Source organism: Mus musculus, chromosome X (assembly GCF_000001635.26).
Source record: "Mus musculus strain C57BL/6J chromosome X, GRCm38.p6 C57BL/6J".
In the NCBI taxonomy this organism is placed as follows: Eukaryota; Metazoa; Chordata; class Mammalia; order Rodentia; family Muridae; genus Mus; species Mus musculus.
The window spans coordinates 163527525-163550309 of NC_000086.7; the positions used below are offsets into that span (position 1 = coordinate 163527525).

General features: G+C 40.2%; 1 protein-coding gene across 1 annotated transcript in view; it reads right to left on the bottom strand.

Moving 5' to 3' along the window:
• Positions 1–22212, bottom strand: part of Grpr (gastrin releasing peptide receptor) — a 35833-nt gene extending 13621 nt beyond the window's left edge. The window contains exon 1 of the mRNA NM_008177.3: positions 21358–22212. Within this exon, the coding sequence (NP_032203.1) occupies positions 21358–21773 (416 nt within the window). The 5' untranslated portion in view covers positions 21774–22212. The remainder of the gene's footprint in view (positions 1–21357) is intronic.
• Between the last annotated feature and the right edge of the window lie 573 nt (positions 22213–22785).

A 22785-nucleotide genomic window follows, 5' to 3' on the forward strand; every position in this document is an offset into this window, starting at 1 on the left:
CCTCCCTCCCTCTCTCCCTCTCCCTCCCTCTCTCCCTCTCCCTCCCTCCCTTCCCCCCCTCTCTCTCATACACACATACACACACACACACACACACACACACACACACACACACTCACACAGAGTCCCATATGGCCTGAGACTTAGAGTGAACTCTGAGATCTCTTCTATATTTAGAAGCCCCAGCGCCCAAAAGGGTCATCTGAGTGAGAGCCTGGAGTGAGGTTTAAAAAGAAAAAGGCATTGGGATCAGTGAAGAAACAGAAGCCTACAAGCTAGAATGCAGCTGGGATGTTGCCAGGAATATTTAAGACAGAACGATATTGATTCGGAGAAATGAGACTGAGCATGTAGCTCGGTTGTGAAGCACCTGCCTAGCACATTCAAGGCCTTGAGTTCGATTCTCAAAACTACAGAATGACGGCAATATAGCCCTCTGATTCTAGGACGTGAGAGCTGTAAAATCTTAGGAATAAAGTGGAAAGAGAGAAGTAATCAGTTATCGGACATCTTATAATGCTTTCTCATGAGGAATTGGGTACCAACTGAACCTTGGGCCAAAAATGAGTTTCATCAAGATGATCTAATTCCAGAGTTCAATGCTAATCTTATAAGGGAGCCTGTCAGAAGGGGCATAAGCAGGCTGAAATATTGCCTCTGCCCTTGGTTACATTTAAAATGACAAAGGAAAGCAGTTATCCAGTTAAACTTCAATAGGTACGTGAGCATCTTAGCACAAGCTGCTCATGGAGCATTTTTCAAAGCTTTATGGAGGGATGAACATATATTTAGATCTTGTTACACTTCTCAACAGTTTATGAGCCCCAAAGTTGGAAGACCATTTCCAGATTCCATTTGCACATTGCAATCAGGCATAGTGAAATCACTGTACCTTGCAGTCTAGGAAATACACAGAACAAGACAAGTCCCACTGGCAAAGTTTACCCAAGTTCAAGGGTAGAATAGATCACTAATTTTGGGTCATAGATTGCCTTCAAAACTAGTCATTCACCCTAAACAGATTCAGAGGGGAAGATTTGGATTAAGAAAAGAGAAATTCATCAGAAAGTTAGGGAGAGAGAAGAAGGGAAAGAACAAGGGACCACTTGAAAGTGTCAGGGGCATGTTGCAGAACTATGCCAGCTAAGAACAAAGTGCCTAACCCACCAGTCCCTAACCCTCTTTGAGCCCTCTTTGGCTGAGAATTGCATAGGTTGTTCATCCTGCCCCAAACCTCCCTTAGACTCAGTGATTGGTTTTACTCTGAGAGAAGAAGCCCAAGTCTTCCAGGACACACCAGGGGACACAGCCACTACCTACAGCATAAAACCTTCTCCTGGTCAATTTAGTTTATCTAATGTATATTTAAACATAGAAATATCAGAGACAGTGATTCATTTTAAATATATTTCATATTACTTGGGCTAAAATAGAATTTCTAAATTATCTTTAAAAAGTGTCTTACAACTCTTTTCCAAAACAAGGTGCATTGAAGGTCAAAAATCATGGCATATGACTCATTGTGTCTAATTATAAAAGTTTAACAGCAATATATTTAAATACACTTTGACAAGAAGTTTGAGAAGTAGTAAGGGGGTGACTGAGCTTTGTAACTTTGTTGGCATTGGTGGTGTTGGGGAGGTCTTATTGTGTAAGGAAGAAACCTTAGTCAAGGAAAGAGATGGGGTGAGGCCTGGGAACCCTGGACTCTACTTATTTCATTAGCAATGTATTTTGTTGTTTGTCTGGCCGTTTTGTTATTCAATGAAAACTCACATTGCACATACTGTGTGCCTGACACAGTTCTCAATTGGTTTCAAGAATTAATTCAAAAAGAAGCACTCACTTGACACTAAATGATAAAAGGTATCTAGTTTGAATTTTACAATGTCAGAGATGGATAGTCTTGAAACGTTTTCTGTCATTAAAATTTAAATCTAACTTTAATGCAGTTATGCCTGTATCTATTAGCATCCTCAGTCAAATGACTTTGGGCCTCATGCTTGAGAAAGAAAGTATAATATTCTACGAAATACTTTTCAATAGTTAGTTACTCTTACCTTTAAAAAATCCTTATTACAATAGAAGGATGTAAGTACTATTTAGCATTTCTCTCTCCCCTCACCTCATTCTCTCTTTTGCTCTCTGTCTCTCACTGTCTCTCTATGTCTCTGTCTGTCTGTCTCTGTCTGTCTGTCTCTCTCTGACTCTGTCTCCGTCTCTCACTCTCTCTCCTCACACCTCCTTTCTCCAATAACTCTTACAAATGAAAGAACTGACAGAGTGGCTAACTTTCCCAAGGCTACATTAACAAATGGCAGAGTTAGAATCTGAGCAGAGGCCATCTGGCTCCTTGAGACCAGGCTCAGATCTGAAGAATTGAGAGGCTCCATTTTCTTCATTGGGTTCCATCCCCAGTCCTCCCAACCACACCCCTACACACACACACACACACACACACACACACACACACACACAGAACAAGAACCAATTGACAGAGTTGCCTTGAGTCAGTAAAGAGATTAACAAGGAAGGTGGAGGAAAAGCAGTGAGCAAATTTGAAGGACTTTTCACTTAAAACAACACATTGCAAGCATCCTAAGAGCTCAGTATAAAACAATTGGAGAGTGAAGAATCATACAAATAAAACAAGAATCACTCGGCAGTCTTATACATGATGTTTTGATATAATTCTTCCCAATGTCTTTTTTCTTTGTCTTCCTTTACAGGATTAAAAGTTGACCTTTTTGTATCTTTTAACATCAGTATGTCATGTAAACATTTTGTGATATCACACAGATAGATGCCCCTCCAAACATCAGGTCGTACTCTGCAGACACTACCAGGCCTCTGGTCAGTACATTTTTTCAAGAAAGTCTGGTAATCTCGAGGGAACAGAGTTTCTGCTTCTTCATGTGCCTCCACCAATTAGCTCAAATGAAACAAAACACCCCCAACTACCCAGAAAGCAGCATGTCTGGTAACACACAAGCGCATCTTAAGTATCTACTTTTGCAGGGTCCTATACTTACAATGAGTTAATGCAAATGGATCCATAAACCTAAACTCTTAGCAACTCTTTTCATATGCTATTCTGGAACAATAATTCAGGCTGGCAAGATGGTTCAGAGGTGTTCAGATCAGATCAGTTGGTTCAGATGGCATGTGCTGCTCTTCCAGAGAACTCGAGTTCAGTTCCCAACACCCATGTTACAGGGCTCACTTATGTAACTCCACATGTAACTCCACATGTAACTGCAGCTCCAGGAGATTCAATGCCTCTGGCCTCCTTGAGCACCTGTATTCGTGTGCACATACTCACACGCAGGCACACATACCTACATATAATTAAAAATAATAAGGATTTTAAAAGAAGGTCAATTCACTCTAGGTCATAAGAGAATGTGGTTTGGGGGGGGGATGAGGTTCTAACATAATTACAACATTCATCTCTCTTTTTTCTTCCCTTTAAACCCTCATTGTTTTCTTTCAAATTCATGGCCTCTCTTTTTTCCTTTGTAATTAATCATTCCACTCATTTACACCTCAAATGATATCCTACTTCCTGGTTACCCCTCCACAAACCCTTCATCCCACATCTACCCTCTCCCCTTTGCCTGTATGAGGGTACTCCCCTACCCACTCTCTCTTGCCCCACTGCTCCAGCAACCCCTATGCTGTGGCATCAAACCTCCACAGAGCCCAGGGCCTCCCTTCCCATTGATGTTAGAAAAGTCCATATGCATATATGTCTACATACACACATACATACATAAATGCACACATACATACACACACATCTGAACTACAACTTTCTCAGTCTGTACAAAGTTACTTTTATGGATGTTTTCAGGGTTGACCACTGGTATTGGATAGCCCCCACTCTCAGCATTCCTTAGCTGACTGTAGTTCTTTGGGTAGGATTGGAGGCCCATGAGCTTTCCCCTGTCTGGGATAGCATGTCTATTGGTGTTAGGACTGGAGTCTAGATCTGGCTCACTTTTATGCTTGCCTTATTTATAGAATAAACTAAAACTAAAAACTAGGAGTTCTTCATTCCATTTGCCTGCCATTTCATGGGCTTTAGACTAGGAAACAAGTCTGAGATGTTCAAAGTGACCCAGTCTTCTCCTACCATACACTGAGCTAAACTGTCCTCTCAAAGACTTACAGTCCAGATGCTTCTTGTTTCTCTGATCATTTCAAGTCTTCAAAATTTACTAGGGATAAGTAAGGAAGTGATCTAGTCAGGCCCAGTTTCCTCCCCCTGTAGTTTTCTTTTTTTTTACAACTTACTAAACATGTTCCATGAGTTAGATGGAAAGACTTTGGGGGAATCAGCACCATACCCAATGGTGAGGCACAAAGGGAGAAGCAAGAGGCATGGTGTGTGCTGGAATCCAGCTTTGTCTTCAAATGCCTTTCCTTTTCTCTATTTAAACTAGTCACATTACAGACAACCAAGAGCATGCAGGAGGAAATAGCTGGCTGAAAGACTTTGGCTTTGCTATCAGTTTTACTGTTCTCTGATCACGTGCTGCAGAAACCCATATTACCATTTAAAAACATAGATGATAATGGTTCTTAATAATCTGAGAAGCTCAGGTACATGCTATGACAGAGCCTCAAACCATTATAATACCACAGAGATGTAGAACTCTCTCTCTCTCTCTCTCTCTCTCTCTCTCTCTCTCTCTCTCTCTCTCTCTCTGTGTGTGTGTGTGTGTGTGTGTGTGTGTGTATTCATGTGTGTGTTCATGTGTGTGCCATGAGGCCAAAACATAATGTTGGGCATTCCTCCTCAACTGCAGTCCACTTTGCTTTCTGAGCCAGCATGTCTCACTGACCTGGAGGTCATCGTGTATGCTAGGGAAGCTGGCTACTGAGCCACAGGGTCACTCTTGTCTCTGACTCTCTAGAGCTGGCAATACAATTGCATACCACCATGGGCAGCTCTTTATATATGTTCTGGGGATCAAACTCATACCCGCAAGACAAGCACTTGACCAATTGAATCATAACCACGCCCCTAGATTTAGGGATTTTGTATACAATATTCCCTAGGACCTCTTTCCTGGGTAACTGGAAGAGAAGCATGGATTTTCCTAGGCACACTCCATGTAAACAAGAAACTCTCACTGTTAAGTGACCATTGCAGAAAGTATGCACACAAGTCTTCATCGTGGACAAGAAACTCTATGGGACTCTTTGATCAAATCTGGCCTTCTGTCTCTTTCGGTATGGCCATGAACTACTAATGTTTTTTACATTTTAAATTGTTGGGGAAAAGCCAAAAAAAGACTAATATTTATGGGATGTGTGAAAATTACACAGCATTCAAAGTTCAGCATCCATAAATAAAGTTTTACTGGCACATGGGCATGCCCATATGTTTACATATTATCTATAGCTGTTTTCATGCTACAAAGCAGAATTTAGTGGTTGCATTGGAGACCCTATAGTCTTCCAATCCTCAAATGTTTATCATCTGGCCATTACAGAAATGTTTGCCAAGCTCTGGCCTATGTGCACTGAATATCGGAACACAGCTAATGTTCTTGTGTTCTTTGCTTGTCCCCATCAAAGCTGTTCATTCCATCTTTAAATAGAAGTAAGCCTGCCTTCCATCACACAACACTGCTTATTAGCCTTATTACTTCGTAATAATAAAAACATTTGGCCACTGAGCCCTGCCATTGGGCTTCTAGTACCAAGCTATTACTGTTCAGCACGCTTAGTCAATTTAGCAGCACACTGAAGTACTAAGTTGGCATTTCAGGCTCTGCTTCACACTATGAATGTAAACATTCCTGACCAATGAGGATTTAAAATATAACTTGAGAGGAAAAATATGCCCCCCAAAAGCCCTTAATGAACATGGCAATGATTTCTGCATAGATCTTTGTGAAGAGCTCTTAGAGTTGATGGCAGTAGATCAATATATGAAGTGCTGCTACCACAATACAGACAAATGTATGCGCCTTTCTAATTATAACTCTCTTCTATGGAAATATAGGCCTGAAAGCAAGAAGTCATCAAGTATAATTTCTTTCACTTAAAGAAGACACCAAAGCCAGGAGAAGACCCATAGTCAGTTAGCTGACTCTCCCAGAGCCTAAGGCTCTGGATGCCCAATCAGTGATGATTTCCTATGACTGGCCATTGTTTTATTTTTGAGATTATAATTACATTTCTCCCTTGCCTTTTCTCCTTCTAAATCATCTCATATTCTCTCCACTCTTCATCAAATTCATGGCCTTTTTTTTCATTAATTTTTATTTCATGCACATATATTTTAATATTGGATAAAATACATATTGTATAGGAATATATAATATCCTAAATATAACCTGTTCAGTCCATATAGTGTCCTGGGGATACAAACTTGTATAGATGTTGTTTTTAAGGCTGACCATTTAGCACTGGACAACCAATTGGTGTGCTCTTCCTTCCCTGGAGTAGACCACCTCTCCAAATTCCAGGTTTCCCCAGCTGCCCATTATAGTCCTTTGTGTAGGGCTGAAGCCTCAAAGTCTTTTCCCTTTCCACTTTGACATACCCACTGGTGTCCTCCTTGTTCAGCTCACACTTAGGTGACCATGTTGGGAAGACTTTATGGGTGTAGCTTCTGTTATTATAGGAGGCACAATCTCATAGCAAACTCCCCGATCCTCTGTTTCTTATCATCTTTCTGCCCCCTCTTCCACAACGTTCCTTGAGCCTTAGATAGTGTAAGTGTTTTGTATAAAATCTGCATTTTGATTATGTGTGGTTTTCTGTATTGGACTTAATCTATTGCAAAGAGAAGTTTCCTTGATGAGGGGTAAAGACTATACTGTAGGTATAAGAACAAATGCTTATAGATTATTGCTATGGATTTGGCTAGTGTAGTAAATTAGTGATTCTCCTCCTATAACCATGATTCAGTAGTGCTGAGTAGTTAGCTAGTTTCCAGTACCAGGCATGTGTTCCCTTTTGTTAAGTGAGTCTTAAATCCAATTTGAGAGCTGTTGGTTATTGCTGAGGTACATATGCCACTACTGCACCTTCAGTGGTAACGTGCTTTGATAGTCATAGGTGTGATTCATACGCATTATACCCGAGTAGGACTGTTGGTTGCCTCCTTCCTTTGGATGCTAGCATGGTGCCTTCTGGTACCATGAAAAGCCAGTCCCCAGAGAAGGGAGAAAAGCATTGCTCTTTATAGATCCTCATATCTTCCCTAAAAGCACAAGTAAAGGATGCTTAAATACTGACTGTGTTTGTATGCATCCTGTGATACAGGTCTCCTTCAAACTATCATTTCAACCTTCAATTCCATTTTTGTTGACAATCTTGGAAAGAAATTGGGCTCCAATTCTTCCACAATGTGTTTGATCACCTAATGTAATAATAGGCAATATTCACTTAGATAATCACCCAATAATGAGATTTCTTAAAAAACTAGTTTGGGCCGGGCAGTGGTGGCATATGACTGTAATCCCAGCACTTGGGAGGCAGAGGCAGGCAGATTTCTGAGTTCGAGGCCAGCCTGGTCTACAAAGTGAGTTCCAGGACAGCCAGGGCTACACAGAGAAACCTTGACTAAAAAAAATCATATTTATCATATTTAGTTATCATATTTAGTTTGTATCACCATATTTTAGGAAGCATCCCCAAGGGCTAAAGAGATGGCTCAGTGGTTAAGTGTTTGTGCTGCTCTTATAGAAGATCTGGGTGCAATTTCTGCTACCCATACAGTGGCTCACAACCATCTATAACTACAATTCAAGTGGATACAACACCATATATGACTGTCTATAACTACAATTCGAGTGGATACAACACCATATATGAAGCCACCAGCCATGTAAATGGTACACATACATGCATACAGTCAAAATATCCATACACATAAAAAAGATTATAGAACCCAGTATTGCTTATATATTTTCATGGAGAAAACCATTGTTGCTTGATTCTAGCAGTATGTTTTTTGTTCTAAAAATTATGTTTAAAGTACTTTTCATAGCAGGCATTTGACCCAAATATGACACATCCTAGCACAAAAGAACAGAACAGAACAAAACAAAATTAGTAAAGGGCAAAAGGAAACTTTGAAAAACTTCCACATGACCTATAGTTCTATTCATATGTAGACAGTGTAAAGAAACTAGTGAGTCACATAGACATGCTGTTATCATATCAAGTCCTTCTGACTGAAAATAAATGTCATTATGTGCAAAGTTTTTGCATTTCCCCTTTTTCTTTAAAAAAAGTCTTCAGGAGTTTTCACTGTCCAGTTAGCCTGAATAGAATGAAAGAGACAGGGACAGAGATGATAAAAACAGATAGGGACAGAAAAAGAGGAAGACCAGGAAGAGAGGAAAATAATAAAGAAATAAAACTAAAAATAGATTTTCCACAGAACCCAGCTATGCCACTCCTAGGTGTTTACCCAAGGAACTCTAAGCTAATATACCACAGAGCTCTGTGCACATCAGTGTTTATTGCAGCACTATTCACAATAGCTAAGTGAGTGCACTAACTCAAGTGACTCAAAAGAACATGTGTGTGTTTGTGTGTGTGTGTATCATATCTATGAATTTTTCAGTCATAGAAAAGGAGTAAAGTCATATTCTTTTCAGGAAAATGGGTCTTAGTTTCTTCTCCTGATGCTGTAATAAAATACTCAGGCAAAAACTACTTAAAGTGGAAGAGTTTATATTGTCTTACAGTTCTAGGTGGGAAAGTCCCAGTAAGAAGAGCTTGAAGCAACTGATTACATTAAGTCCACAGTCAGAAGGGATCAATGAATCAATGTGGGCTGCTCTTCAGCTTCCTTCCTTATACAGCACTGGATCCTTTGGCACTCCCCATAGTGCGGAGGCCTTCCCACTTCTATTAATATAGTAAGAGCATCCTTCACAGATCTTCTTAGAGGCCCTTCTCCAAGCTCATTCAAGATGGTATTGACAATTCAAACCAACCACCACACATATTAAGCAAATTAAGCCAGTGTTGCACAAGTACCATGTGCTTTCTCTTATATGTGGTTCCTAGGTTTTTATTAGAGATAACATAAAATCATACCTGTATATATAATATGAAAGAAGAAGGGAAACAAAAGGGACTATGAGAATAAATGGGAGGGGAGACAAAGAAAAGAGTCGAGTATTGTAGGGAATTGGCTCAGCATACAAATATATTTGTACGAAACTGTTTTAATGTAACCTACTACTGTGTACACTAAGGCAACAGAGTAGTTTTAAAAATCAAACTCAGACTGGGTAAAATGTAGAGAATAAACTCCATATGGTGACCAGCTGTTGGTATAGCTACAACTCAACTCCATATACACCTCAGGCACAAGGAACAGTTTGGAAGAGGAGGTGGAAACATTGCAAGATCCAGAGGACCAGGACATCAGTATGAGACAGTGTCTTCTAAAGACGAGGAGCTGCTGAGAGAAAGAATTCATTTTCTCCAGGGACAAGTTCCTGAATGGTTATCCTATCCCGAGTGGTGAGCCTTAAACACATGTACATACGGGCAATACTAATTCAACTCAATAAGATAATGTAGATTATACAGATGTATGTGTGTATCATATGTATGCATGCACATATATGTGACAATAATAATTATAGAAAAAGAGGTCATAAATTTGAGAGGAAGTTGGGGGCTACAGGAGAAACTGAAGGAGAGAGAGGGGGCTAGAAATGATATAAATACAGTACTCGCGTATGAAATTCTCAAAAATATTGAATAATGAAATGTAAAGAAACACATCTTAGGATCATTCTGGCTCTTTTCTTCCAAAGAAATTTCAATTGTTCTAAACCCATTGTGTGGCTAAATATCAGCTCCAAGTCCTGCTCACTGGGCCGAGAGTCCTGGCCTAGTTTCAGAATCCCTGAGGCTTTGATGAGCCTGCACCCTCCACACTAGGCACTCCTGCAGACCTCCGCTGAGATTTCTGACTCTCTCACTTTGAAGTGAGCCAGAACTCAGTTCTCTAAATGCTAAGTTGCTGAGACTCTGAATGCTGACCTCACAGGCCCAAGTAGGTGGCTGGAAACTCCTTGTTAGCAGAGCTGGGCTGAGTGCCCCTTCAAGGGCAGCAGAGAAGGTCTTTCAGAGAGGTGGTGGGGGATTTTCCACTCCTGATCAGGCCTAACTAGCTTGTGGTCGGGCAGAGCTTCGGAAACAAAATGTTAGAAAAAACTCTTTGAAAAAAAAATATCAGAGGCATACCATGGAGATAACAATGTGAGTTGCTCAAATCCTGGAGAGAAGCGCAGTACAGACAGGAAGCTGGCATTCAGCTTCATATTTTCCCCTTGAGTCCTTTACAAATTTCAAGCAGCTTTAAGGTGAAGATAAATAATAAGTGGAGCCCACAGAGGTTAAGTTGAGATGCCCAGAAAGGTAAACTTCAACAGAAGAAAAAAAAACTGGAAACAGACCAGGTTATATCTTGGCTATGAAGTGTCCCCAGACACAGACTAACTCTCACAGATGCCAAAGCTCAGCGTCCAATATGCTCAGTTTCCAGAGAAGTCTGATACAATACTACCTTCCAGCTGCAAGCAAGAGCAAAGTATTTTCTGGGAGGTAAATATCATCCAAAGCCTCAACTTACCTATGGTTTTTCATACAAAGAAATGTAAGCACTCAAACAAAAATTACTTGCTCTGGCAAGTCTGGCAGGCATTCCAGAGGTTAGTGTTTGCCACACAGATATATTTTTAAAGATTCATTTACATATTTTTCATGTGTAGCTTGCATGACTTTATGTGCACACATGTGAGTGAAGAAGCACCGGGAAGCCAGAGGAGGGTGTCAGATTCCCTGGAATTGAAGTTATAAACACTCATGAGCCATCATGTGGGTTCTATGAACTGAACCTAGGGCATCTTCAACAGCAGTCAGTACTCTTAACCACCAAGCCATCTCATCAGCCCCCACAGAAAGTTTAACAATAGGTTGTGAATCTATTTGTGAACTAAATAGGGATTCTAGAATTGCAATAGAGAAATGGGAAAGCACATCTATAAGTCATGACAGAATTTGTGGCATTAAAATGTGTTTAAAACAATTTTTATCTCCAGCACCCAAAAATGAATACCCATACAAATGAAAAAATGACATTTCCTTTAGTAACAGAGCCATTGTGAAATTACTAGCCTTAGGAACAGTGAAAGGGTCAGACTTTAAAAATGCAAAGCTGGCTTGTGTTATTCTGTACATAAGGAAAAAGATAAGAGAGAAAAGAAAGGAATTTATGTTAGAAGTTGTAATGATTATAAATTTCCCCAAGCCAACTCAAACCTTCAGGCTATAGATTGAAGAAACACTATGAACCCTAAGAATGGGAAAGATGGAAGAAAAGAAAGGAAGAAAGGAAGAGAGAGAGAAAGAAAGAAAGAAAGAAAGAAAGAAAGAAAGAAAGAAAGAAAGAGAGAGAGAGAGAGAAAGAAAGAAAGAAAGGAAGGAAGGAAGGAAGGAAGGAAGGAAGGAAGGAAGGAAGGAAGGAAGGAAGGAAGAAAGAAAGAAAGAAAGAAAGAAAGAAAGAAAGAAAGAAAGAAAGAAAAAAAGAGGTCTATAAGCAACACAGTAATATGATTCAAAGTCAAGAGGAAAGAAAAAAATTGAATCAGAAATACAACAAGAACACAATGTTGTTAAAGGAGCTATAAGAAACTATGAGTTCACAGAAGAATTCAGAGGATAATGAATGGCAGCTGCAAAGTACCAAAAGATAGAAACTCTCCTCCTAGAGTTCTGAAAATATTCTCCAAAATAAGTAGAAAATAGGACAGTGTCAAACAGAAACTGTGACTAATCACTGCTATTGGACTTACTAATAAATGGAACACTATAGGGAATTCTTTGGACAGGAGGAAAATGGTCTTTGGTGAAAAGCCACAGAGTTGGAGACAGGAGTGAAGGATACAGGAAAGACAAATAAGATAAATCAAAATCTAGACTTAACTCTAAGATAAGTATTGAGTAAACATAAAGAATGTACAAACAACACGATTGGTGTGCTATGGGTTATAGAAACCCAGAGAGAATTAAAATACGAACAGATGGGGCCAGCAAGATATCTCACTAGATAAAAGAGCTTGCAGCAAAGCCTGGTGACCAGAGTTCAATCCCTGAAACTCACATAAAGGTGGAGAATGAGAACCACATATGCACCATGGCACACAATAGCCCTCCCCCTGCCCCTGTCCCCAAATAGAAGAAAAGAAAAAAGGAAAGGAGGAATTTTAAATGAAGTTGAAGAGTCCTCACAGGCCTATATTGTGAGGAAATTCTAATTTGTAGTAGAGTCTAATAAGTCAAGGATACACGTTGTATACTTTAGGGATGTATGTAAATGAGTATTGAGAAGGATTTCTATATTAGCACATTCATGGGAGAGTTAAATTAAATAATTAAAATATTAAATTAACTTAAAAATTTGTCTTAGGGTTAGTACTGTTGTAATAAAACATCATGACCAATATAGCAACTTGGGGAAGAAAGAATTTATTTCACTCACAGTTACACATAGTAGTTCATCATTGAATGAAGTCAGGACAGGAACTCAAGCAGGGAAGGAACCTGGAGGCAGGAGCTGATACAGAGCCCATGAAGGGATGATGCTTACTGGCTTTCTCCTCCTGGTTTGCTTGGCCTGCTTTCTTATAGAACCTTGGACCACCAGCTCAGGGATGACAGCACCCACAATGGGCTGCGCCCTCCCTCATTAATCACCAATTAAGAAAATGCCCTACAGGCCTGCTACAGCCCAATCTAATAGAAGCATTATTGATGTTCCCTCCTCTTAGATGACTCTAGCTTGTGTCATGTGGACATAAAAACTAGACAGCAGAGAAGGTAAGAAAAAGAGTAAATTATAGATCAGGTGAGACCAATAAAAATCAAGTAATATGGTAAGATATTTGATTTAGATATATGAGTAGAACTGAATTTACCAATGTGTTTGCAAACTGACCTGTGACCAAATTACAGATATCAATTCGCTTGTGTTATAAATAATCACAAAATACCAAGACTAGTGAAGAAAGCAAAGGGCTCATAGTAGGTGCTGCCATTTATCAAATGAGTACTTAAGATTACCCAAGACACAAGAAAATGGAACTGCTGTCAATTATAGCAGCCTACATGGGAAACAAATTTTGGTAGTGGTTCCACCCACTATGTCTGCCTAAAAAACTCAAGAAATTTGGTTGTCATTCAAACAGTATAGTGTCAAATGGTAGGACCTTCAGGGGCTGGTCAGATTATGAGGTCTCTGCCCTTAGGAATAGATTAATGCCATTATTGCAGAAATACATTAGTTACACCAACAGTAAATGGCTACTTTTTTATCTTTTCATTTATTGAATTTATTTATTATGAGGTTTTGAGCATATGTTTCATTGTGCTTTGTTCATATTCACTCCACTGCTATCCATCCCCTTGTATTTATTCTCCTCCATAATAGTTCTCCTTCTGGCTTCATGTTATATGTATAAAATTCGGGAACTCTCAAGAAAATAATAATTACAGATTGTAAGTACTCAGGAGAATAGAAGACCTATATCCATACTAAAACTGTAAATGAGCATGTATGTCAGATTTGGGCCTCACCATCCCAAACTGAAAACACTCCTACTGATCATGAACTGGAAGACAGATAAATAAACCATAGCACATCAGTGCTATGAATGCTACACAACAAAATAGGGATGGGTTATTCACACACGCAATACAGTGTGTTAAAAAGGAGCCTGGCTGTATATTATCATTCATGGGACATCCTAGAAAAGATCAAGGTTTCTAGGAACTGAGGTGATGTTTGAAGGTTCACTACACTACAAAGGGATAGGAAAGAATTTTGGGAAGTGAAGAATAATTATCTGTCATATATGTATATATGTATGTATGTATGTGAATGTGTGAATCGATCTATCTATAATCTTTTTAACATCTATCATCTTTTAAACATCTATCTATCTATCTATCTATCTATCTATCTATCTATCTATCTATCTATCTATCTATCTATCTATCTATTTTTTAACATGAGCCACAGTGTAATAGTTTGTCTTTCTCCCATTCTCTCCCCTTCCCTGCCCCACTACCCTGTCTGGTTTTCCCTTCTCAGTAAATTGTAATGAACTTTCAGGTTTCTGGGTGTCTCACACACATTTTTTTCTTTCTTGCCATGTCACTATGCAGCAGTGGGACCCTCACAACCTGCTGGTATTTCTTGGATGCCACATCCTCCAGAATAATGAGCTAAATACATTCTTATCTTTTATAATTTATTCAGTCTGTACTATTTCTATTGTAACAAGAGAGAAACAAGATAAAGCCAATAGTTTTCTAAAATGTTATAATTCTAAAAGTTTATATACACTAGGCCTAATAATGAGCTGTGAAATTGGATGGAAACCTTTTTTTTAAAAAACATTTTTATTTACTTTACATCCTAATTGCTGCTCTTTCCTGGCTCCCCATCCCCAAAATCCATCTCTTCTCCCCTTCTCTTTTTCCTCTGAGAGGTTGGAGGTCCTCTCTGGGTATCCCCCACCATAGCACATCAAGTCTCTGCAGGATTAGGTGGATCCTCTCCCACTGAGGCCAGACAAGGGATCTTGCCAAATGAGTCATCTCCTCAAGCCTCTAGACTCCTGCGTGCCTTATAAATATACAGTGTGACATAACAAAACAAATGAACAAGGAAAGTTGGGGAACCTATTCCACAGTCAGGCTACAGCTTTGAGGATAGTCCCCACTACAGTTGTTCAGGACTCACATGAAGTCCAATCTGCACATCTGCTACATATGTGCAGGAGAGCTAGGTCTTTTGTTGGTGGCTCAATAACTAAGAGCCCCCAAAGGTCCAGGTTAGTTGACTCTCTTGGTCTTCCTGTGGAGTTCCGATCCCCTTCTGGGCCCAATGAAGAGTTTTCTAACCTCTAGTAAAAAGCTAGATTTTAATTAACCATGATAAAACAGAGCCATATTCGTCTACGTTTTTTTACAAACAAAACAAACAAACAAACAAACAAACAAAAAACCTTTCTCCTCATTTTAGTGTCAACTTTTCATTTTTCAAGAAAATGGTAAGCCATTGATGGTATCCTTTTATTTTTTGAGAATTTCACACGAGTATTATATTTATCTCATTTCCATCCCTTCATCTCCCACTCCAACTCCTCCAACTTTCCCCCCAATTCTTTTCTGATCCATGACCTCTTCTTCTAGAGATATAATTTACACACAAAATACTTATGTATATATAAATATAGCCTGTGGGATCAATTTGTTACTCTTCTTTTTTTTAGGTATTTTCTTCATTTACATTTCCAGTGCTATCCCAAAAGTCCCCCATACCCTCCCACCCACTCCCCTACCCACCCACTCCCACTTCTTGGCCCTGGCGTTCCCCTGTACTGAGGCATATAAAGTTTGCACGACCAAAGAGCCTCTCTTCCCAATGATGGCCGACTAGACCATCTTCTGATACATATGCAGCTAGAGACATAAGCTCTGGGAGTACTGGTTAGTTCATATTGTTGTTCCACCTATAGGGTTGCAGACCCCTTTAGCTCCTTGGGTACTTTCTCTAGCTCCTCCATTGGGGGCCCTGTGTTCCATCCAATAGCTGACTGTGAGCATCCACTTTTGTGTTTGCCAGGCACTGGCATCGCTTCACAAGAGACAGCTCTATCAGGGTCCTTGTTACTCTTATACATGTGTTTAATGCTGACAACTTGGGAATGGATAAGCTACAAGGGAATTTATCCCTGAGGAAGACTGATTGTAATTTCTTATAGAAATGACTTATCAGTCTGGGAGTGTGGGTCAGCTGTAGAGTGTATGTTTAGCATGAATACATGCATATGACCTTCAGCTCAATCTCCAGAACTTTTAAAAAAGGCAAAGCGAAAAAAAATATGTCCAAATGATGGATATTTTAAGAGGAGACAGATGAGGATAGAGCCAAAAGAGTTAGGAAAACAGGCAAGGTAAAGAAGAGTCAGGAAGCTAGTTTGTAGGTATTATGGTACTTTCCTGAATTTTATGATAACTATTTTATGATTAAAGCCATTTAATTTGTAACTCATTTGATTATGATTTTAAATATTTGTTTATCTGCCTTCTGTCCAAACTTTTGTTTGGTTTTTCTTTTGAAAAGCACTCGTCGGTTTCCACAGAATCTAGCTCTTGTCATCTGTGGCTGGAACCATTGTGCTAGTGTTACTCTGTGAATCATCAGAGGAAATGAACATGATTTGTAGATCATAATCAAGTATTCTCAGTTCATCCGGCATGAGCCATCTGAATGTATTCACTCCTTTATTCTTTCATGCATATTTCATTTCATCTGTTCAGCAAGGATATCTTGAGCACTCGGTAAATACTATGAACTGGTCTAGTATCGGAGAATATATTAATGACTGAGATAGATTCCCACTTTGTAGGTGTGTGTGCACACGTGAGCAGAGGCCAGAAGTTGACATTGATGGCTCTTTATCTTATATTTTGAAACAGGGTCTATCACTGAACTCAGAAGTTGACAATTGAGGTTCAGTGGCTAGCTAGCAAGCTCCTGATATCTTCTATCTCTGCTTCCTTTGTGCTGAGATAACAGGTATGTTCTGGAGGTGAAACTCAGCTCTTCAGGATAGTAAGTCAAACACTTTGCAGAAAAGTCATTTCTCCAAGCCTCTAGACTCCTGCATGTCTTATAAATATACAGCATGACATAACAAAACAAATGAATAAGGACTGTCTTGAGAAAATAATCATAGATTGTATGTACCCATGAGGACTGAAGACATATATCCATACTAAAACTGTAAATGATAAATTATGCCTGATCTATTCATCATCATCCCAAGTGGAAAACGGTCCTACTGATCATGAACTGGAGGACAGATAAACAAACCAGGACACACCAATGATGTGACTACTACACAGCAAAATAGGAGTGAGTTATATAAGCATAACATGCAATACGGTGTGTTAAAAGGAACCAGGTTGTATGTTACATATTCATGGGGCATCCTGGAAAAGATCAAGGTCTCCAGAAGCTGAGGTGGAGGGAGGGGTACACTAAAAAGGGACCAGAAAGAAATCGGATGAGTGATAGAAATGACATTTGGGCTGTGTTGGTGAAGGTGATGCAGTTCGGGGGTGGGGGTGTCAAAGTGTCCCCCTAAGCACATATGCAACTTACCTTCCAATGAACCTAAAGAAAGAACCTGGTTGATAGGATCTCCCATTTTCTCAGACTGAGTGGCCAAAGAAAGTCTCTTAGAGGAGGAGACCACTGTGCCAAAGAAACCTCTTGGATGTCCCTTTGTGCTTTTACTTGGAGGTAAAAAAGAGGAGAACTTTCGTTTTATGCTGAAAGCCTGAGTTTTAATTAAAGGAGACTTTATGCAACCACACACACCAGGAAGATTTATAAGTGCAAGAATGTAAATTTAGTCTATTTTTAAAGGATGTTATTGACAGGCACAGTTCAAAAGACCTCACCAGGGAGCCCTTCGTGAGACACTGCGTGTTTCATGATGAAGCTTGAGCTTTTTTTTTCCCATCATGCATATTAAGTTGCCAGAATGATCCTTAATTAATCACATGAAAGCCTGACACTTGAAAAACTAATGTGTGAGAGACATGGAAGTTCTTCATTACCCTCGTCTCCTCTGCCAAGGCATTCAGGTTGAGAGCAATCCTGGCTGGGAAAGCCCACTTCCACACACCTGGCCTCTGCTCATTCCCAGAAGCTGCTGGCAGCACTTCTGGGTCACTGTGGCTGTGGGCAGACACAAGGTGTATTTCCTTCCAGGGTGGCAGCATATGCCTCTGAAAAACCAAACTAGATAGAACCTGGGATCTGGCAGCCCAAACTCCTCTAATAGGGATTTTATAGGAGGATGCTCTATGGGGAACTAAATTGAGTCTTCTTTTGTGAGAAAGAGACCAATCTCATCAGAATCCAGAAAGCTAGGCATAGTAGCCTAAGAACCATTGAAGTGACCAGGGAAGGACCCCTTCCAAATCCATATGCCCTGGGTCACTCAGCCACCATCTTTTAAAACAGCCCGATTTTGAGTCTGGGGCTCCCTGTCATGAGAAGGGAAATGGAATCAGACTGTATTTTGAATGGGGCCATGTAATAACATGTATGAGGACAGCGGTGTGTGTATGAGGACAGAGAGTGCAAGTGGAAAGAGAAGACAGGAACTAAAATTGAAGGTACTTGAATGTGACCCTGAAATTGGTAAACTGGCGATCCCATGGTTCCAGTCAAAATCCTTGAAAGTGCCCTTTTGGGATGGTGAGAGTGGTATATATTTTTCTAGAAAAATGTTCTTTTCTTAGTGACACTCAACCTTACCTGTGGATACAGGGGGCTGCAGGAGAGTGACTGAGATAAACATTGGCTTTGCTAAAAACCTACGATGGTTGGGCATTCATGTTAACAGTTGTGAGCCCCACTCACATGTTGGAAACCTTGTTAAAGTAGTTTAGGGTGGAGCCTAGGCTTCTGTTTCTGTTCCCTTTTAGTTCTGATGGTCATCCACGCTGGGCAGTTTGGGTCACCCTTTTTTACCAAGTTACCAAGTATAGAGGCTCACATGAAAACTAGCAATATGTACTAAATATGTGAACTAATAACTTAAGCATTTCAGATTTGAACATACACCTAAAAGAAATAAAATTCTTATGTCAGCCAAAAGATACAAAGTTCCAGTCCTAACCAAGAAGCTCTCTGTCCTTGATAGCTACTGAGAGAGGGGAAATCAGTTTTCTTCAATGGAGTGACTCTCGGTATCAACCACTCCAGGGCAGGACTCCTGCTCAGAAACAGTTGTCCAATACAAAATGGACCCCATGTTAGCTTGTTTATTTTTGTCTGCTTTTGCTTTTTGTTTGTTCATTTTCTAAAGAGCGAAGAACGTAGTGGGTAAGGTTGAGATAGGATCAGAGAGGAGCTGGGGATGAGTAAAGAATATTGTCAAGATACATTGTAGGAATTTCTAAACAGCAAACAAACAGAAACAAAATCCAGAAAGAAATACATCAGTATTCATCAGGATAACTGGAAGTCTTTTCCTCCAATGGGACCCTGCACACAATCGAAAAACCACTCCTAAACGTGCTAACATGGATGAGAATCCCAGAAATACACCAAGCATGAGAAGACAAACTCAAAGTTCTATTCACTGTATGTTTGTATGTTCAAGAATTTCAATAGGTAATGTCAGGTAACAGTTGCCTTTCTTTAGGAATATTAAATGGAAATGGGCAAGGCATTGGGACTCCTTCATATCCTCAATATTATAATCACGTGGTTACATAGACATTATGTAAAAATGATGAGCTGTTAACTTACTCTTTTTACTATGTTCATAGATGACACATTGTTAAGTATAGAATCCACAGTTACATTGCCAAGCCCATAAAGCTGTTGTAAGAATCTTGTAGCTTTTCAACATAAGATAAATAGAAAAGTACAAGTTTTGTATTATCGAACTGGTCAGGCATCTATTCTCATTGAAGCTAGTGTGATGCACCTGTCATTCCAGTGATCCATCAGCCCTTGCCAGGCAAGGCCAATTACAAAAAGTTAGTGAGGACACACTGCAGCTGCAGTGGCATTCAACTCAGCTTTGCACAGAGCTGTTCCTGACTGCTGATGGCAAGCTCAGTCTGGTCTGAAACTCCAGGAAGAGGGTCCCTGCAGCTGCAGTTTTCCATTTCATGCCCTCCCTTTCCATGCTGTTCGCCTCCCCGAGGAGACAGTAAACACCATCTGGACCACTGCATTCACCAGCCCGGAAACCCAAATCTCTTCTTCCTATCAAGAAAATTATGCTCAGCCTGACGTGCCCTCCACCAGTGGGAACCAACCTTAGAGCTTTTGCCAGCCCTGAAGTTTGCTGGCCCTGAGTGAACACAGAAAGTGTCTGTGGTCATTAGTACCTTAAAGGTAAATAGGCAGGGTGCAAGCAAGATGAGGGTGTGTGGAGAAACCCTGTCTGGTCCACACGATAACCTCATTTCTGGACCATTACTTTTCAGGCTCTGAGAATATCATCAGTGCTGAGCAGTGTACTTTAAATAGCTTAAGTTAAACACATGGCCACAAATACTGATAACACTGGCTTTATTTGTCCATTACTTGTGAAGGCCAGCTCACCTGAGGACGCTTTGTTCTTTTATAGCAGGAGACTCAAGCACCACAAGTAGTAAAGGAGAGGCCCTCTACTTCAGATTCTAAACTTTACAGAATTGCAGCTATACTTTTTCCAGTATACACTCTGGTCCTATGTATTTTTAACATACACCATATAGTTGACTTAAAGATAACAATGTATAACCTCTGGTCCAATAAACCTGGGTTTTTTTTTCTTAATTTAGAAATTTAGCTAGATACTAGATACAACATATTGTATCTAGTAGTCTAATCATTTCTGTGTTCATTCTTCAGAACATAAGATACAATCAACAACATGTGTGAATATCCTTCACATATATCTTTACTTGCCTGTTCAAGCATGAGTTTTCTTTTTCTTTTTAACATGGTAGATATAGATATTTGACAAATACAGGTTTGAAATATATATATATGTGTGTGTGTATAATCACATGTGTGTTTTCCAGATGTGCATTTTTCAGAATAACAGAAGACACTCAGCCTCACCAAGATACAAAGATATTGTACATAGAAGGACAGTCAACCTTGAACTCGCTTAGCTGGGCAAAAGGGAGCAAACATATTTAAAGTCATTGAAGGGAGACTTGGAAAAATTCACACACAACTGTTCTGTTCAGTCATACCTAAAAATGAACTGTAAGAAAAGTTAAGACTGTCCAAGGAAGACAAAATTCAGAGAAATGGAGCCTTTGTTGTTGTTGTTGTTCTTTCTCAAAGGAGATTTTACAGAGGGTCAGTGGGAACTTCTCTATTTTCTGAAGGATTCTGAATTGCTTCTAAAAAACACTAGCCTGAGGTTGAAACTGTAGGGTAGGATTGTCCTTCTCACTGTTCAATTAATTTTTCAGAGAAGGAGAAGACAGGGAAAGGCAATGATTTTTCTTCAGAAAAAAAATGCCCCTCAGTCTCAGGCTTAGAGATTTAATTCTCATTTGTCTCCTCGGGTCTCCACCATTCTCTCATTTTTCTTTTCTTAAACTAATATGCCAAACTCCAGAAGTAATTTTCAGAACAAAACCATGCCTGGAAGGGATTGTGAGTTTGAGTAAAAGTTCCCTTTAGGGTAGACAGCTCTCTCATGTGATTCACTGAGTGGTCCGCCACCCCAAGAGAGGATATAACTTCCAATGAGTACTTACCTGTCAGCTGACAGTGCCGTAAGTGTGAAGACAGACACCCCCACTGAAGTAAGTTGTATAAAGGGGATCAGTTTGCAGCCAATTCTGCCAAATAGCCACCTGTCAGCCAGGTACTTGCTGGCATCCACAGGGGCGCATGTCACCAGCAGCAGCAGGTCTCCCAAAGCCAGGCTAGAGATGAACAGGTTTGGCACGTTTCGCATGGACTTGACCGTGCAGAAGATCTTGATGAGCGTGATGTTGCCAATAAGACCTATCACGATGATAAGCCCATAAACTGCAGGGATGACATAGATGAAGCCCGGGTGAAACCAGTTGTCCATCTTGGGGGGACTCAGACTTTGATTGAAGGTGTCGTTGCAGGACAGGAAAGGGTCCACGTCCAAGTTCAGGTGGGAACAATTATTTGGAGCCATCTCAAAGCTTCTCTCTTCAAATGCGCCTTCAAGATGCTGCTTTGTAACTTCTGGGTTTTTCAGTTAGGCGCTGAAGGTTTGTCAGTTAGGCTCGCTGATCTGTGTGAGCCTCTTGATCTCTCTTTAAAACACTCTGAATTCACACACACACACACACACACACACACACACACACACACACACTGGTATTCCAAACTCTAGCTCAGTTTGTTGATGTTGGTTCTGTCCCAGCCTTCACACCACCAGCAAGCAATACATCTGTACATTCACTAAGTTAACAAGCAACAGAAACTCAGCCTGAAGAAAAGCTTAGAATTAAGCCCACTTTGTCTCAGCTCTTCCTACCTCCATCCTAGACTGAGTCTCTCTGGCTGCAGTTTACTAAGAACTTTTGGATTGCTATTTTCACACAGCATTTCCCGTCTTCCCTGATTTGTAGAACCTGAAGGTTTAAAGTGGGTAGAAAAAAACTGCACCAAGAAAGCCTCCAATCCTATAGGCAGGATGCTTTGGACGTCACTGGCTTCCCTAGCAAACGGCAGCTCTCCTGAGCTGCCGCTCTGAAGTGGAGCCAGGACCATGTATAGACAGCGAATGCCAGCCCCCTGCTGGACGCTTCAATCACTGCCCAGCTGCCTGCTTTCTTCAAATGAGAATCAGGCAGCAGATCACAACTCCTAAGTGGCTTAATAGATAGATACCTTTGCCTTTTCATTTAAGCTGGGAGCACCTAATAGCAGGCATTTAATAAATGCTGTTCGCTGCAAAGTCTGGGAATATCTCTGATACTATCTCCATGAGTTCAGATGTGACTCAGGACCCTCCTGTTTCTAATCTTTACTAATGTATTAAAATGGGACATCTAGGTCTGTGTGTGAGCTGTCCCAGTTAGTTCCCTCGGAATAGGGACTGCTACGGAGAACTGCATGCACGGACTCACACCTTAAACCTACAGCAACAGACTTCAGGAAAACCAGAAGTACGGTGCACATGTGCTCTTTCTTGAAAACTT